Here is a 19,643-nt window from a genome sequence, read left to right on the forward strand (position 1 = left end):
ATCATGACCAGACCCCTCCTAACTTAAAAATCATAATAGTAAGACCAAAAATGTTTGCAGCACAAACAAATGGGATAGGTTTCGGAAGAGTTGGACAAAGATGGATAGATAGTACTATATTAGAGTGTGTGTGTGTGTGTGTGTGTGTGTGTGTGTGTGTGTGTGTGTGTGTGTGTGTGCGTGCGTGTGTTTGCGTGTAATTTGTCAATAACTTACTAAAATACTATTACTATGGTATACTATAATAGTTAGACCCAAAATGTTTGCAATACAAACAAATACGACAAGTATGGGGAGATTTGAATATGGTTGGAGGTAGGGCTGTGAATCTTTGGGTGTCCCACGATTCGATTCAATATCGATTCTTGGGGGTCACAATTTGATAATATATCGATTTTTTTCGATTCTCAATTCAAAAACGATATTTTTCTGATTCAAAACGATTCTGTATTCATTCAATACATAGGATTTCAGCAGGATCTACCCCAGTCTGCTGACATGCAAGCAGAGTAGTAGATTTAAAAAAAAAAAAAGCTTTTATAATTATAATAGACAATGTTTTATCAACTGATTGCAATAATGTAAATTTGTTTTAACTATTAAACGAGCCAAAAATATCACTTATTTTATCTTTGTGAAAATATTGGACACAGAGTGTTGTCAAGCTTATGAGATGCGATGCAGGTGTAAGCCACTGTGACACTATTGTTCTTTTTTTTTATTTTTATAAATGTCTAATGACAATGTCAATGAGGGATTTTTAATCACTGCTATGCTGAAATTATAACTAATATTGATACTGTTGTTGATAATATTCATTTTTGTTTCACTACATTTGGTTTGTTCTGTGTCGTGTTTGTGTCTCCTCTCAATTGCTCTGTTTATTTCAGTTCTGAGTGTTGCTGGGTCAGGTTTGGTTTTGGAATTGGATTGCATTGTTATGGTATTGCTGTGTAGTGGTTTGTTGGATTGATTTAAAAAAAATAAAATCGATTTAAAAAAAAAATGAGAATCCATTCTGAATCGCACAACATATTCGATTCGATTCGTATTCAAATCGATTTTTTCCCACACCTTTAGTTGGAGGGTTGGTTGTGAGGAATAACACTTAAATACTTTGAGACACAACCTGACACTTGGGACCTCATAGACAAAAGGAAGGACATAAATAAAAAAAATGACTTAATGGAAGAAATTACTGAAAACTAAAAACAAGCACACAAACAAGTAAAACAAGAGCTGTAGAAAGGACAACAATTATTGAATAGAAAGTAAATATGTGGAGGCACAGGAGGCCAGTGACAGAAATGACACCTGCACGCCTTACGGCATAACCAGAGCGCTGGAAGGATCCAGTCGTAGCCCTGGTGCCCCCTAAAAGATAATCATGGAAAAATACTTACGACAGAAGAACAACGAAACAAACAGTGTATTGAACATTTTAAAGAAATATTGAACCAAAATGAACGCTCAGCATTATTAACCTTTAAAGAACAAGAAGAAACCCCAGAGGTAGAGGTCAGGCCAATTACAAAGAAAGAAGTCAGAAATGCCATAAAAAGGCTAAAAAAGAACAAGGCAGCAGGCTTAGATCAGATTCTAACAGAATCACTCAAAAATGGAGGAAAAAAATGGAAGAAGAACTCTTCAAATTATGTAATAAATAATGGGAAGAAGGCCAGGTACCTGAAGACTGGAAGAAAGGTATAATTATGAAACTACCAAAGAAAGGAGATCTCAGCAACTATGGAAGCTGTAGTGGGGTCACACTGCTTTCAGTCCCAGGAAAAGTAGTTTTCTCAGTGCTACTGCAAAGACTTAAAACAACGCTAGATTAGAGGCTCCGAGATCAACAAGCCGGGTTTTGCCCTGGAAGATCCTGTAGCAACCACATCTTTGTGCTTTGAAATTTAGTAGAACAATGCCACACAAACCTTTCAATAAACTATGTAGACTTTTAAAAAAATATTTGACAGCTTACATAGAGACACCCTGTGGAGAAATACTCAAAGCATACAGCATCCCAAAGACTTTTATCTCTATTTAAAAAAATCTCTATGACGGATCTCCATGATTTGTAAAAGTTGAATCAGGAAACACAGACTTCTTCGATATTATCACAGGAGTAAGACAAGGCTGTTTTGTATTGCCACTATTGTTTATCACTACCATAGGTTGAGGTGGCGACTTGTCTAGGGTGTACGCCGCCTTCAGCGCGAATGGAGCTGAGATATGCTCCAGCACCCTCCGCGACCCCAAAAGGGACAAGCAGTAGAAAATGGATGGATGGATAGATTATGAGAGAGGTAATGGAACAGAAGGACAGGAAGATGCTTTATAGACCTGGACTTTGCGGACAAACTAACACCGCTTGCAAAATCAAGACCAACCCTTAAAGAAATCCAATCTTGAGTGAAATGCATCAATGGTTGGTCTAAAGATCAGCTGCCAAAAGATAATGCAGATTGAAGCCCAACAGCCATGTGACCAGTTAACAATAAATGGAGAACTGCTGGAAAACATCTCAAGATTCACATATCTTGAAAGCATATTTACATCAGATGGAAATGTTGAGATGTATATCAACTCCTGCATCGGTAAAACCACAGCTGTCTTCAGAAGAATGCAGCCACTATGGGTTTGTGGTGGAATATCCAACACGCTAAAAATCAAGCTCTTCACGTCTGTAGTACTTCCTACAGCACTCTATGCCAGCGATACCTGGAAAATAACTGCAAGAATGAGTGAAAAGCTGGATTCCGCTCACATAAAATTTGCAAGTCACATTCTTAGATAGCCACCAAAACGTAACCTCACAGTAGCAATAACATGGCTCCCTGGTGGAAAAAGAAGAAGAGGACGACCAAAACACACATGGAGAGGAACATTCCTCAAAGGCCTAGAAGCTCGAGACCTCAACTTGTCAAGGGCTGAAGAAGTCTCCCAGGATAAAACAGAAGAAGAAGACCTGCTGCCTAATACACTCAACAGTGTGGTAGGAAGTAAGTAATAACCAAGTAATTAAATACCATAAAAACCATAAAACGTTAACCTAAAAACCAAGCGTTAAACCAAATGTTTTTTCCACACAAACGTTAAGAGTTAGACATGGTTGGAGGGCTGATTATGACGACTAATAACACGTTAATACCATAAAAAACAAAATGTTAATAACTTCAAAAACGTAACAGCACAAACGAAAATGTTTGCAGCATAAACAGTTGGGACTAGTTCAGGGGTATTTGTGTAGGGGGGGGTTAACTTCACTCAGGCCTTGTACTGCCTTAAGTAGAGTGTAAGTGACACATCTGGCATTAGAATTTTGTGTCACCAAAACTCAGACTTTCTTCAAATACTTTCTTCAACCTTTTGCACAGTGCCATGCCTTATTGAGCAGTAAGCCTAGGTTGGAAAAGCAAACCCTGCACTGCGGGTAGTAAACTTCTCCGCTATGAAACTTTGCATCTCTGCTCTCCTTTTCAGCCTTATCGATGTGACCAGTGCCCACAGACGTTTAATGTGGAGTTCAATCTCAGGATCCACAGGTCCACACATGCCACCTCGGACTTTACCTGTCCTGTTTGCTATAAATCATTCTCCCGCATTGCTAGTCTCAAATCCCATACTATGCTGCATGAGAGGGAAGAGGTGAGGCCATGAACACATCACATTGCATAATTTACCGCCTATTACAATTCATTTGTTTTCTCTCATTTGCGTCATTTCAGAATTTGATCTGTGTCGAGTGCGGGGATGAGTTCGTTCTTCAGAGCCAGCTCTCTCTGCACCTGGAGGAGCACCGCAAGGAGTTGTCCGGCACCAAGGTCTACACTTGCAAGACGTGCGGCAAGGAGCTCAAGACATCTGCACATCTTAAGGAGCACATGAGGAATCACATCAAAATGAGGTTAGGCAGCTTCAATGAAAGAGGATAGGGAAGAACTGATCATGATTACATACTTATTGTTTGAAAGTAAAACATGATTTAAAGGCCTACTGAAATGAGATTTTCTTATTTAAATGGGGATATCAGGTCCATTCTAGATGTCATACTTGATCATTTCGCGATATTGCCATATTTTTGCTGAAAGGATTTAGTGGAGAACATCCATGATAAAGTTCGCAACTTTTGGTGCTGATAAAAAAAGCCTTGCCTGTACCGGAAGTAGCAGACGATATGCGCGTGAGGTAACGGGTTGTGGAGCTCCTCACATCTGAAAATTGTTTACAATCATGGCCACCAGCAGCGAGAGCGATTCGGACCGAAAAAGCGACTATTTCCCCATTAATTTGAAAGGGGATGAAAGATCCGTGGATGAGGAAAGTGAGAGTGAAGGACTAGAAAAGAAAAAAAAAGACTATACAGTGGGAGCGATTCAGATGTTATTAGACAAATGTACTAGGATAATTCTGGAAAATCCCTTATCTGCTTATTGTGTTCCTAGTGTTTTAGTGAGATCATATGCTCGTACCTGTACAACCTGAAAGTCGCCCCCGCACCTTTCTTCAGCACCAGGCGATGCCCATCTCAGACTTTCGCAAGGGACCCTCTTCCAAACACTATCTTTTGAAATGATCGCTGCATAATACACCAGTGTTTCCCACAGGTCCTGCATCTGTTTGTGGTAGTGTGGTCGGGCGGCTGGGGGGGTGAGGGGTAGAGTGGGTGGGTTGGGCGGTGGCAGCGTCGGCGATGACCAAGAAGAACGCGGAGTTGGAATATAATTACAACACTTTGTGTACATATTTATATACATATTTATATAATATTTACATATTTATATAATATGTAACTACAAGCTCCATTCACATACAAAGTCACATTGCTTTTATGAGCGGTAGAACAAGTCAAAAGCCGGGAAAAAAAAATATATATATATATTTTTGTATTTTTTACATTTTTTTATTTTATTTGTGGCGGCCGTAATTCTTTCGTGGCGGGCCGCCACAAATAAATGAATGTGTGAGAAACAATGTACACCGTACTTTGTGTGTGAGGTCCAATCCAACCGTGTTCGCTTGACCGCTCTGTTCCAGAGTAAAGCTTCACCGTCATCTTTCGGGAATGTAAACAATGAAACACCGGCTGTGTTTGTGTCGCTAAAAGCGGCCGCAATACACCGCTTCCCACCTACAGCTTTCTTTTTTGACGTCTCCATTATTCATTGAACAAATTTCTAAAGATTCAGCAACACAGAAGTCCAGAATACTGTGGAATTATGCGATTAAAACAGACGACTTATAGCTGGGAACAGTGCTGGAACAAAATGTCCTCTACAATGCGTGACGTCACACGCACGCGTCATCATACCGCGACGTTTCAGCAGGATACTTCGGCGCAAAATTTAAAATTGCAATTTAGTAAACTAACCTGGCCGTATTGGCATGTGTTGCAATGTTAAGATTTCATCATTGATATATAAACTTATCAGACTGACAGGTCGGTAGTAGTGGGTTTCAGTAGGCCTTTAACAGCTGTCAACTGTACAAAAAACAGAACTTTGCACAGACTCTGATTAGAAAACACACTTACAATATGTTAATAACCTCTCCTGCAGACCCCTGTCCTGTAATTCCAGAAACTACAAAAAAAACATTGATCGCAGTGGGTTCACCAACAGTTGCCATCATTGTGGAAAGGCTTTCAAAAAGCCCAGCCAGCTTGTCAGACACATACGAATACACACAGGTAAGCAAAACGCACAGAAATTGGTGCCACACACTTGTCTGAGATGTAATGTTTTTTTAGTTGTATTAAAACCACATGGGCTTTTGTAACCCGCCTGGAATCAAATCAGGAGCGCGATGACTCAAGCCAAAACTGGCAGCTTTGAAAGCTGTCATACTTTTTTCTGTGCATATTGTTTGAAATGTCTTTTTGTCGTCAATGTTCCTCTTCTTTTAGTTTCCGTCATAGATTATGAAAACTGTCAGATGATCGCTGATGTTAGATATTAGCAGACCGCTTGTGATATTATTATCAAAATCATTAGTTAAAATATCAATAGGTGTGGCATTTTGTCCAGAGATTCTGCTTGGCCTTGTGATTTTGGGATATCAAATCAGGCTTTACATTGTTTCTATAAACTCATCTGTGGACTTTTGTTTGTTAGGGTTCAAGAGGTCAATGTAGAAGTCTCCACATAAGAAAATTATTTTTTGACTGATTTCAGTAAAAGTTCCCTTAATCCAGTCCTCAAACGTATCCATGTTTGACTTACGTGATCAATATATACAACCGATCAGTGCGTTTTTGCTTTTTTCATGACATACTATAATGGTTATACATTCTAAGATATTATCAATAACTAATGACATTTTTATTTACCACTTTGTAGTTTGTTTTTCATCACGCACACAGCTACTCCCCCTCCGTTCTTGTTGGTTTTGTTGATAACATTTTGTTTGTATCCTTCCACGTCAAAATCCATTCCTTTTTTAGCATCTATCCATGTTTCTGGGATAGCGATAACTTTGAAGGCTTTGTTCAGTTATTCCAAAAAATACTTTGTTATTGTAGGGCTGGGCAATATAGCCTTTTTTTAATATCTCAATATTTTTCGACCATATCGCGATACACGATATATATCTCGATATTTTGCCTTAGCCTTGAATTAACACTTGATACATATATTCACAGCAGTATGATGATTCTATGTGTCTACATTAAAACATTGTAGTTCATACTGCATTAATATATACTAATTTTAAACTTTCATGCAGAGAAGGAAATCACAACTAAGTCAATTGACCAAAACTGTCTTTATTAAACAGTTATTAGCAGGTGACTTTTCAAATGATGCTACATATTAGCAGTAATGCTTCTTTTCTTTGCAACGCTTGTGCCCCACACTTGACAAATTAAAGTTGTCTATTCGACATCTTCCCGCTTGAAGCCGAACCACCGCCAGGCTATGGACCCCCTACTGTTTTTCTTTGGAAATAATTATTTCTTCATTTGTTACCAGATTCGCACCTTATTTCTCTCGTATTACCACTCGCACGGCTTTGCTAGCATCACAGCTAATGTTACCCATGCTGCTCCCTCTCTACGAGGGCGTATACGTATGTGACGTATGACGTGACAGAATGTGACGTATGTAAGAAGGTGCGCTTTTTGTCTGTGAGAAGGAGACACAAGAAGGTGTGGGAAGAGCCTGTAGTGTAATGCCCGCAGCTAAAAGCAACTGCGTGAGAACGTATACTCGAATATCACGATATAGTCATTTTCTATGTCGCACAGAGACAAACCCACGATATATCGCCCGGCCCTAAGTTATTGTAGTTTGCATACAAACTTCTGCTGTTTAAATGAATAATCGACAGTTTGTTGTGGATTTTAATGTTTCAGTTATATTGTTAGCCTGTATAATAAAAACAATTATTCCTGGTATGAAAGAAAAAAATGTATCTAGATCTGTAACCTTTTCTAATTCCAGACTATTGGGATCTATGCCATTGAAGTTTTTGGATTCATATATTCCTGTTCAGCAGTCTTTTGTGTTGCCCTATAAATGTCTTCAATTATTTCATTACCGTTGTTGTTGCTCTAGGAGTTCCAATATTTGCCCAGATCCTTAATGTCTTTGAAAACTAGGACTCTTGCTTCTGATTCAGTTTGCAGCCGATTTTGCATTTGACACTATTAAGTTCCCTGAATGTTTTCCCGTTTCCTCAAGCCGCGTGCTTTCCTGGCAATTTAAGCATTGCGTTTAGTAAGGTGCTCCTCCACATTTGTACCCTTCAGCTTTTTTCCCTGTGTCAGCAATGCCAATTTGGATTTCCTGTTGGCAAGCTTCACAATGGTTACTGGTGTGGTGTTTCTGCATTGTCTATTCAATGAGATGCAAGCATCAATGGTGTTAACATCGACTTCAATTCCCTTGAATTGCATAAAGTTGATCACTTGTTGCGCCGTTGAAGCAGCGTCCATGTCTTCTGGTTTTCCAATGTCGACTACTCTTGCGTAGGATCAAGGATTGATACATAGCCCTGCAATGAAGATGTCATTCTGTCGTGTAAATTGATCAGCTTCCTTGTTGATGTTTTCCAAAACACTGATATTCCCCAGATTGGTGATATCTTGTTGTCTGACATTGAGCCGTTGTCTCAATGCAGCCATTTCCACCCTGAAGTTCTTCAAATTGGTGTTATTTAGTTGCAACTGTTGGCACAACACTGCTGTTGTCCTTATGAGTTTTGTCTTGCTGCTTGGCACTCGACTGTTGGCGCAATGTTGCATTCTTCTCTTTAAGCTTTTCCACCTCCCGCTTTAATGCTGTTGTTTTAACTGAGAATCTTAATTTCTTCTCTAAACTTTCTAAATTCCATCATATTTTACGAGATTATTTTCTGTCTTTAAAAATCTGTTCTTGGAGATGCGACATCTTGTTGTACACCATTGATAATCTGTTCCTGGATTTTGTTGATGTCGCTTCGCGTCTCATTTACTTTGTTTTGTAGAGTTCCTAATAACGCTTTTAAGTCGGGTTCCACCTCTGATAACACTTAGCTGCCCCTTTGACGACTTGGCGTGCTCATCGTTGCTCCGCAGCGAAGTGAAGCCGTTGGTGTTGTTAGCTTCCGCGGCAGGCGGCGGCTTTCTTGTAGATCACTTGTGTGGTCAGAAGCGTTTTAAATATGTCCAACTCGTTCGGTTTTGTTGTTTAGCTTTGGGTTGCTTGGCAACGGCTTTGAGCTAGCATTTAGCTAGTAAGCCCCTGGGTTTTCAGCACCTACGGTTTGCTTACTTTAGCGAATCTGTGCCTCTTGCTTGGCAGAGTTGAGGTCAAATTTGTTAGCAAGCTGCCCTGTAGTCGTGATCACAATCCGTTGTCAAGAAACATTTTTCATTACTGTTGCGTCAGGAACAGAGCTCTTTTAGTTTACATCCTCCCTACCTGGTTAATAATCAGAACATGGCATGTAAAAAATATTGTTGGCGGTTTCCGGATGTTTTTTAGAGGGTTTTATTCTACTTATAGTTCAAGGTTTACCAATATTTTACCGCACAGCATGTTGTTTAAAAACAGACATGTTCTAAAGCGTGGGTGAGAAGTAGATTGTTTTTCTTACACTTCATTAGTCTTTAAAGCCACACCACTCAGACAAATTTCTGGACTTTTGACATGCTGACAAGCACAAGAAACACTATTATACTAAAACATTAATCAATCAAACTTTATTTATACAGCACTTTTCCTGCACAGGCCAGTAGCACCACAAAGTGCTCTCCACTAGTAAAAGAAGAAAGAAGAAAACACATACACACACACACTCAGCAATATTGACAACAACAAGATCTGACACGGCACTAACGATTGATGATTGTGTGTGTGTGTGTGTGTGTGTGTGTGTGTGTGTGTGTGTGTGTGTGTGTGTGTGTGTGTGTGTGTGTGTGTGTGTGTGTGTGTGTGTGTGTGTGTATATATATATATATATATATATATATATGTGTGTGTGTGTGTGTGTGTGTGTGTGTGTGTGTGTGTGTATTTATGTATGTACAAACCCCGTTTCCATATGAGTTGGGAAATTGGGTTGGATGTAAATATAAACGGAATACAATGATTTGCAAATCCTTTTCAACCCAAATTCAATTGAATGCACAAAAAAGACAAGATATTTGATGTTCAAACTCATAAACTTTATTTCTTTTTTGCAAATAATAATTAACTTAGAATTTCATGGCTGCAACACGTGCCAAAGTAGTTGGGAAAGGGCAGGTTTACCACTGTGTTACATCACCTTTTCTTTTAACCACATTCAATAAACGTTTGGGACCTGAGGAAACTAATTGTTGAAGCTTTGAAAGTGGAATTCTTTCCCATTATTGTTTCATGTAGAGCTTCAGTCGTTCAACAGTCCGGGGTCTCCGCTGTCGTATTTTATGCTTCATAATGCGCCACACATTTTTGTTGGGAGACAGGTCTGGACTGCAGGCGGGCCAGGAAAGTACACGCACTCTTTTTTTACGAAGCCACACTGTTGTAACAAGTGCTGAATGTGGCTTGGCATTGTCTTGCTGAAATAAGCAGGGGCGTCCAGGAAAAAGATGGCGCTTAGATGGCAGCATATGTTGTTCCAAAACCTGTATGTACCTTTCAGCATTAATGGTGCCTTCACAGATGTGCAAGTTACCCATGCCTTAGGCACTAATGCACCCCCATACCATCACAGATGCTGGCTTTTGAACTTTGCGTCGATAACAGTCTGGATGGTTCGCTTCTCCTTTGGTCCGTGTGACACGATGTCGAATATTTCCAAAAACAATTTGAAATGTGGACTCGTCAGACCACGGAACACTTTTCCACTTTGCATCAGTCCATCTTGGATGATCTCGGGCCCAGAGAAGCCAGCTGCGTTTTTGGATGTTGTTGATAAATGGCTTTCGCTTTGCATAGTAGAGCTTTAACTTGCACTTACGGATGTAGCGACGAACTGTGTTTAGTGACAGTAGTTTTCTGAATTGTTCCTGAGCCCATGTGGTGATATCCTTTAGAGATTGATGTCGGTTTTTGATACAGTGCCGTCTGAGGGATCGAAGGTCACGGTCATTCAATTTTGGTTTCCGGCCATGCCGCTTACGAGGAGTGATTTCTCCAGATTCTCCGAACCTTTTGATGATATTATGGACCGTAGATGTTGAAATCCCTAAATTTCTTGCAATTGCACTTTGAGAAACGTTGTTCTTAAAATGTTTTGACTACTTGCTCACGCAGTTGTGGACAAAGGGGTGTATCTCGCCCCATCCTTTCTTGTAAAAGACTGAGCATTTTTTGTGAAGCTGTTTTTATACCCAATCATGGTACCCACCTGTTTCCAATTAGCCTGCACACCTGTAGGATGTTCCAAATAATTGTTTGATGAGCATTCCTCAATTTTATCAGTATTTATCGTCACCTTTCCCAACTTCTTTGTCACGTGTTGCTGGCATCAAATTCTAAAGGTAATGATTATCTGACAAATTGTTTGAACATCTTTGTATCCATATTCCACTGAATATGAGTTGAAAATGATTTGCAAACCATTGTATTCTGTTTATATTTACATCTAACACGATTTCCCAACTAATATGGAAATGGGGTTTGTATATATACACTGGGAGCAGGTGGGTAAAGTGTCTTGCCCAAGGACACAACGGCAGTGATTAGGATGGCGGAAGCGAGAATCGAACCTGCAACCCTCAAGTTGCTGGCACGGCTGCTCTACCAACCGAGCTATACCGCCATATATATATATATATATATATATATATATATATATATATATATATATATATATATATATATATATATATATATATATATATATATATATATATATATATATATATATATATATATATATATACATATGTATGTATATATATGTTTACATATATATATGTGGATATTAACATATACATTTTGTTTTTAGAAAAACACTATGTATTCACATGCATTTACTCAAATTGGTCCTTATGCAAATGTAGGCTTATGCTCAGAGAAATATGTTTGTTTAATTATGAATTTCTGGGCCTTAAACACAACACATCACATCACAACAGAAAATGTTATATTTTAATTTTTATGATCCAGATTTCAGATAGGTTGATTGGCAACACAAAATTGGCCCTAGTGTGTGAACGTGAGTGTGAATTTTGTCGGTTCTTTTTGTGTTGGCCCTGCAATGGGGTGGGGACTTGACCAGGCTACTTGTACCCCGCTTTACGTCCAAACGCAGCTTAAATAGGTTTCAGTACCCCCCGCGTCCACGAGAGGGACAGAAAATATAGAAAATAGATCGATTATCCAGTTTTCCTGTTTTTGTTCTTGTCTCATTTTTAACCGATGTGGCGTCAATTTTGTTTCCTTAGGAGAAAGGCCCTACAAGTGCTCACACTGCAGTAAGGCTTTTAACCAGAAGGTTGTGCTGCAGACTCACATGGTGAGACACACTGGGGAAAAGCCTCACCTCTGCATATTCTGCCCAGCTTCCTTTTCCCAAAAGGGGAACCTGCATTCCCATGTTCAGAGAGTTCATTCGGAGGTAAGAGATTAACACATCATATGACACAGTTTAAATTGCAAATGTAATCCGTGAAAATGTTTAATTAAATGGTGCAGCATTTTGTTTTCTGTTGCAAATATATATTTTTAATCAGGAAGGAATTTAAATACCTGACAAAAACTCAACACGGAGTCATTAATGGGGATGTTTTCATCTCAGGGCTTTCAGTTTCTAACTCCTGTTATTTTTTGGAGGCTAAATTCTCAAGTCTTTTAGGAATGGTTGAAAGGAAGGTGTTGTATGTGGGAGACAGGTGGTGTCGCAGACCACCTCCTCTCTTGATGGAGGTTTTTTTGTACCTTGACATGGATGGCTTCCCTTACTCCTCTTTCGTACCATCCGTCATCCCTGTCCAGAATCTGTGAATTTTTGTTTCCGTAGGAGTACTGTTTCTCCCTGAGGTGCAGGTAGACAGCTGAGTCTTGGCCTGAAGCGTTTGCCATCTATGCTGTGCCATGTGTTGGCTTAGTTGTTGTTCTTGTTTCCCCAGTATATGAATCAGTGCATTCATCATTATACTGGATAGCAAACACCAGATTGTTTTTGTGAATCTGGTGTGTCCGGTTTTTAGGATGCACCAGTCTCCGTCTCAGAGTGTTGCCTGCTTTGAAGTGTACTGGGATGTTGTGTTGGTTAAAAATGTTTCTCAGATACATGTGATATCACATTTTGCCTCCTCATCCACTCTTCTTGTTATTTCTGGAACTGGATGCACTTTTCACAAACGACCAGCTGGGATAACCACAGGTTTTGAGGACTTACCCCAAACACCTATGCTCTTTCTCTTTGGCCTGTTAGCTGGTCGGAACATCATCAGCACTGTGTTGTAGGGTTCTGATAACGGCCAGTTTGTGTTCCGGTGGGTGGTGTGTGTCAAAATGTAGGTATTGATCAGTATGTGTGGGTTTTTGGTAAACCCAGACATGGAGGCCCCTGTTTTCTCCAATGTGGACATCACAGTCCTAAAAAGGGCAACACACTGTCTTTGACATCCTCCCGCGTGAATTTGATGTTTTTGTCCACTGAGTTAATGTGCTCGTTGAAGGCCTGCGCTTCTTGGTTTCTGATTTTCACCCATGTGTCATCCACATATCTGTACCAATGACTTGGTGCTGTTCCCTTTAAAAAAGAGCTCAACACTTTCTTTCCCATGTCCTCCATGTAACGGTTTGCTACTATTGGGGATACAGGTGATCCCATGACACAACCATTTTTTTGTCTGTAAAACGTTACCACATAATTGAAAGTATGTAGTGTTAAGGCCAAGTTCCAGCAAAAGGCAAATCTGTTTAGTGTTAATCTACCGTGCAAGATGCGAACACCTAGTAGACGTTGCCTCACTTTCTCTACTGCATCCAGGTTTGAAATGCAGGTAAACAAGGAGGTGACGGCGAATGAAACTATAGCTTCACAGCTCTGAAATGACAATGACCTGGAAGAATGAGAACTTTCATAGACACGTGATGTTTTAATTTTTTTTTGTCTTCTCAGTTGACGATAAATCGGGACTACAGTTGGACTGTGAACGATTCAGAATGAGAACATTTGTTATGGAAACATTAGAAAAAGTTATCTTGCTTCTGTTTAAATAATAGGGGTGTAATGATTTGATTCAATGCGCTTCAGAAGTTATTATTGCCAATATGATTCAGGGACAATGTTATTTTTTCAGAATGATACATTCCAAAACGATGAGTTAAAATCGATTCAGTAACTTTTTAGCAAACACAATCAAGCCGTGTGACTGTGAAATTAATACTGGATACCGGACACTGCAGATTTTCCTTTTTTCTAGTATCAATGAAATCCATCTATTCCTTTTTAAAACAATCTAACATCAATACCTATCTTCTGGAAAGCAAACTTGTGAAGCACAGATCTATATAAATAACATTTTGGAATATAAATAGATATATCAAGCAATTTTTATACCCCTATTGAATAATGATGATAATCACTAAATGGCTCTGTGGTTAATCTTTTTTTGAGGAGGTTTGCTCCTCGGTTAAGTCCACTGATGTGGGTGGTTGTCACTTGGGGAAGCCTCTGGGGCGGTATAGCTCTGTTAGTAGAGTGGCCGTGCCAACAACTTGAGGGTACCATGTTCGATCCTCGCTTCCGCCATCCTATTTACTGCTGTTGTGTCTTTGGGCAAGACACTTGACCCACCTGCTCCCAATGCCCCCCACACTGGTTTAAATGTAACTTAGATATTGGGTTTCACTATGTAAAGCGCTTTGAGTCACTAGAGAAAAGCGCTATATACATATAATTCACTTCACTTCACTTCACTTTTAGCAACCTCAATGTAAAGCAGTGACCTCCATTGATGCACAATATAAAATTCTGTGCAATAAAGCAGCAAAGCTTGGTTGGTTGGCTAAGAATATTTCATTAATAGTTAATAATTCTATTCAATTGGGTAATTTCCCGAAGGCTTTCAAAACGGCAGTCCTTAAACCTATTCTAAAAAAGTGTAGCCTAGATGCTTCTGTTATCAACAACTACAGACCAATTTCAAATCTGCCATTCATAAGTAAAATAATTGAAAAAGTTGTCCTCCAACAACTAAATCACTTCTTGGCTTCTACTGTTTGCCACAACAACTTCCAGTCAGGATTTGGACCTCTTCATAGCACAGAGACGGCCCTTCTTAAAGTTATTAATGACATCCGTCTAAACACAGAGACTGGCAAAACCTCAGTATTAATGCTATTGGACCTCAGTGCTGCATTTGACACTGTCGACCACGCAATACTTTTGGACAGGTTGGAAAACTGGGTGGGGATCTCAGGCACAGTTTTAAGCTGGTTCAAGTCATATCTACAAGATAGGAACTGTTTTGTTTCCATTGGTGACTTTGTATCAGAACCAACCAACGCAACGTGTGGAGTCCCCCAAGGTTCAATCTTGGGGCCAACTTTATTTAACATCTTTATGCTCCCACTAGGACAAATCATGCAAAACAAAAACATTGACCATCATTGCTATGCCGATAACACCCAAATCTATGTAGCGCTATCACCAAATGACTATCGCCCCATAGATCTTCTGTGCCAGTGCATTGAGCAAGTCAAACACTGGATGTGCCAAAATTTCCTACAACTAAATGAAGATATAACTGACATAATAGTTTTTGGTGCTAAAAAAGAAAGGATTAAAGTCATCCAACACCTTCAATCACTGTCCCTCAAAACCTCAAATAAAGCCAGAAATCTTGGGGTTATTTTAGATTCTGATTTACATTTCGACAGTCACATCAAATCAGTAACAAAATCGGCCTACTATCACCTCAAAAATGTAACAAGGCTTAGAGGGCTCATGTCAGCTCTAAACTTTGAAAAACTTGTGCATGCCTTTATTACCAGTAGTCTAGACTATTGTAATGGTCTCCTTGCAGGTCTTCCCAAAAAAACAGTCAGGCAGCTACAGCATGTTCAGAACGCTGCTGCTAGCCTTCTAACGAAGACCAAAAAATGTGAGCACATTACACCAATTCTTAAATCCTTACATTGGCTCCCTGTACATAGAGAATTTATTTCAAAATCCTCCTGCTTACATATAAATCACTACATGGTCTAGGGCCAAAGTATATCACTGATATGCTCCAACTATATAAGCCCTCTATATCACTAAGATCTTCTGAGACCAATCTGTCAACTACGCAACAAATAGCTGGAATAAACTTCTTGAAGATGTCAGACTTTCCCCAACTCTGACTACTTTTAAAACTAAACTGAAAACTTTTATGTTCACCTTAGCTTTCAGCTAAATCTTTTAATCTTTTAACTTTTAACGTCCACACTGTTTTTCTTTTTTATTGTCTATATTTCAATTTTGCTTTTATTTTCTTTCATTTCACTTTGTTGTCTGTGAAGCACTTTGAGTCTGCCTTGTGAATGAACAGTGCTATACAAATAAAGTTGCCTTGCCTTGCCTAAGGCCTTTTTGAAGGGCTCTTCTGAATATTTGAAAATAGAAATCTAAAATGGGTTGGAGCGGCTGTGTGGAGGAAATTAAATGATCTCCACTTTGTAAAGTACATTTGTGGTAAATTCAGTCTGACTCTCAATAGACACTTATTGAACGTGGTTGCAATCTAAGTTGCACAAACTGGACATTTACCTTCTGTACTGAAAAATCCTATACCCATGTTTTAGTATTCTTTTTCATACTGCACATTTCAGTCATTTCTCTTTTTTTATCTGTATTTGGATTTGTCAACATAAACTCTCTTACGCTCTGCATCCTTGACGTCTGTTTCCATGGCACTAGTTGTTGTGCTTCGCCAGTTCTTGACAATCACTACTTGGTTGACCTCCATGAAGATGTCTTCACTGTCATGTGTCAAGGGACTACTCAGACTATCATCAATCATAAAGCCTACTTATGTAGGCGGTGCTACATTTTCTCTTATCCTACACTTTCATTTGCCATCACGTGCATTCTCACTCCAAAAGTGAGGGCTTATTTCCTACTTTAAGAAATGTTCCTGTTCAAATATAAATGAAACATTTGACTTTCCAAATTGCCATGAACTGTGAACATTATTACAGAGCAAGGTTATTCAAAGTCAAACATCGGCCCTCACAATTTTAAATCTTTCACAATTTAATTGATTGAGTTTTTTCAATATTTGAGAGTCATGCCACAGTATGGGTGGGCTTTTTTATCCATAATTTTCAGGGTCTCAGCGTAGAGTGCAATGCATGAGCACAAGCTGTTACTTAATAGGAACAATGTGAAAACATGAATTGCATGTGTTATGAGTGTGCCATCCATCCATCCATTTAATACCGCTTAATCCCTTTTGGGGTCCCTGATGCCTATCAGATACAATCGGGCGGAAGGCGGGATACACCCTGGACAAGTCTGCACCTCATCGCAGGGCCCACACAGATTGACAGACAACATTCCCACTCACATTCACACACTAGGGCCAATTTAGTGTTGCCAATCAACCTATCCCCAGGTGCATGTCTTTGGAAGTGGGAGGAAGCCGGAGAGAACCCACGCATTCACGGGGAGGACATGCAAAATCCACACAGAAAGATCCCGAGCCTGGGATTGAACCCAGGACTACTCAGGACCTTCGTATTGTGAGGCAGGCGCACTAACCCCTCTTCCACCGTGCATGTTTTATTCTTTTTATATATATATATATACATATATATATATATAAAAAGAATAACACATTGCCTTTGCTGGTTGCCTGTTGCTGGTATTTTGGCCCATTTACGAGTGATGTTTTGGGGCTGTCGCTGGGCAACACATACTTTCAACTCCCTCCAAAGATTTTTTACGGAGTTGAAATCTGGAGACTGGCTAAGGCACTCCAGGACTTTGAAATGCTTCTTACAAAGCCACTCCTTTGTTGCTCGGGTGCTGTGTTTGGAATGACAGACCCAGCCACGTTTCATCTTCAATGCCCTTGCTGATGGATGGAGGTTTTAACTCAAAATCTCACAAACATGGCCCCATTCACTCTTTTCTTTACACAGATCAGTCGTCCTGGTTCCTTTGCAGAAAAACAGCTCCAAAACATAATGTTTCCACCTCCATGCTTCGCAGTAGGTAGTGTGTTCTTTAGATGCAACTCAGCATTCCTTCTTCTCCAAACACAACAATCCATCCATCATCCATCCATCATCTTCCGCTTATCCGAGGTCGGGTCGCGCGGGCAACAGCCTAAGCAGGGAAACCCAGACTTCCCTCTCCCCAGCCACTTCGTCTAGCTCTTCCCGGGGGATCCCGAGGCGTTCCCAGGCCAGCCGGGAGACATAGTCTTCCCAACGTGTCCTGGGTCTTCCCCGTGGCCTCCTACCGGTTGGACGTGCCCTAAACACCTCCCTAGGGAGGCGTTCGGGTGGCATCCTGACCAGATGCCCGAACCACCTCATCTGACTCCTCTCGATGTGAAGGAGCAGCGGCTTTACTTTGAGTTCCTCCCGGATGGCAGAGCTTCTCACCCTATCTCTAAGGGAGAGCCCCGCCACACGGCGGAGGAAACTCATTTCGGCCGCTTGTACCCGTGATCTTATCCTTTCGGTCATGACCCAAAGCTCATGACCATAGGTGAGGATGGGAACGTAGATCGACCGGTAAATTGAGAGCTTTACCTTCCGGCTCAGCTCCTTCTTCACCACAACGGACCGGTACAACGTCCGCATTACTGAAGACGCCGCACCGATCCGCCTGTCGATCTCACGATCCACTCTTCCCTCACTCGTGAACAAGACTCCTAGGTACTTGAACTCCTCCACTTGGGGCAGGGTCTCCTCCCCAACCCGGAGATGGCACTCCACCCTTTTCCGGGCGAGAACCATGGACTCGGACTTGGAGGTGCTGATTCTCATTCCGGTCGCTTCACACTCGGCTGCGAAACGATCCAGCGAGAGCTGAAGATCCCGGTCAGATGAAGCCATCAGGACCACATCATCTGCAAAAAGCAGAGACCTAATCCTGCGGTTACCAAACCGGAACCCCTCAACGCCTTGACTGCGCCTAGAAATTCTGTCCATAAAAGTTATGAACAGAATCGGTGACAAAGGACAGCCTTGGCGGAGTCCAACCCTCGCTGGAAATGTGTTCGACTTACTGCCGGCAATGCGGACCAAGCTCTGGCACTGATCGTACAGGGAACGGACCGCCACAATAAGACAGTCCGATACCCCATACTCTCTGAGCACTCCCCACAGGACTTCCCGAGGGACACGGTCGAATGCCTTCTCCAAGTCCACAAAGCACATGTAGACTGGTTGGGCAAACTCCCATGCACCCTCAAGAACCCTGCCGAGAGTATAGAGCTGGTCCACAGTTCCACGACCAGGACGAAAACCACACTGTTCCTCCTGAATCCGAGGTTCGACTATCCGACGTAGCCTCCTCTCCAGTACACCTGAATAAACCTTACCGGGAAGGCTGAGGAGTGTGATCCCACGATAGTTGGAACACACCCTCCGGTCCCCCTTCTTAAAGAGAGGAACCACCACCCCGGTCTACCAATCCAGAGGTACCGCCCCCGATGTCCACGCGATGCTGCAAAGTCTTGTCAACCAAGACAGCCCCACAGCATCCAGAGCCTTAAGGAACTCCGGGCGGATCTCGTCCACCCCTGGGGCCTTGCCACCGAGGAGCTTTTTAACTACCTCAGCGACCTCAGCCCCAGAAATAGGAGAGACCACCACAGATTCCCCAGGCACTGCTTCCTCATAGGAAGACGTGTTGGTGGGATTGAGGGGGTCTTCGAAGTATTCCTTCCACCTATCCACAACATCCGCAGTCGAGGTCAGCAGAACACCATCCGCACCATACACGGTGTTGATAGTGCACTGCTTCCCCTTCCTGAGGCGGCGGACGGTGGTCCAGAATCGCTTCGAAGCCGTCCGGAAGTCGTTTTCCATGGCTTCCCCGAACTCTTCCCATGTCCGAGTTTTTGCCTCCGCGACCGCTGAAGCTGCACACCACTTGGCCTGTCGGTACCTGTCCACTGCCTCTGGAGTCCTATGAGCCAAAAGGACCCGATAGGACTCCTTCTTCAGCTTGACGGCATCCCTCACCGCTGGTGTCCACCAAGGGGTTTTAGGATTGCC

At 41.3% G+C, this 19,643-nt stretch overlaps 1 protein-coding gene across 2 annotated transcripts in view; it reads left to right on the forward strand.

The window, feature by feature from the left end:
- The window catches only part of LOC133562303 (zinc finger protein 236-like), a 91,790-nt gene that overhangs the window by 13,338 nt on the left and 58,809 nt on the right, over positions 1 to 19,643 (forward strand). For both annotated transcript variants that reach the window (XM_061916345.1, XM_061916346.1), the window contains exons 3-6: positions 3,484 to 3,648; positions 3,729 to 3,907; positions 5,559 to 5,689; positions 11,858 to 12,030. In XM_061916345.1, coding sequence (XP_061772329.1) covers positions 3,484 to 3,648; positions 3,729 to 3,907; positions 5,559 to 5,689; positions 11,858 to 12,030 — 648 coding nt within the window. The remainder of the gene's footprint in view (positions 1 to 3,483; positions 3,649 to 3,728; positions 3,908 to 5,558; positions 5,690 to 11,857; positions 12,031 to 19,643) is intronic.

This window comes from Nerophis ophidion, linkage group LG11 (assembly GCF_033978795.1).
Source record: "Nerophis ophidion isolate RoL-2023_Sa linkage group LG11, RoL_Noph_v1.0, whole genome shotgun sequence".
Taxonomy (NCBI): domain Eukaryota; kingdom Metazoa; phylum Chordata; class Actinopteri; order Syngnathiformes; family Syngnathidae; genus Nerophis; species Nerophis ophidion.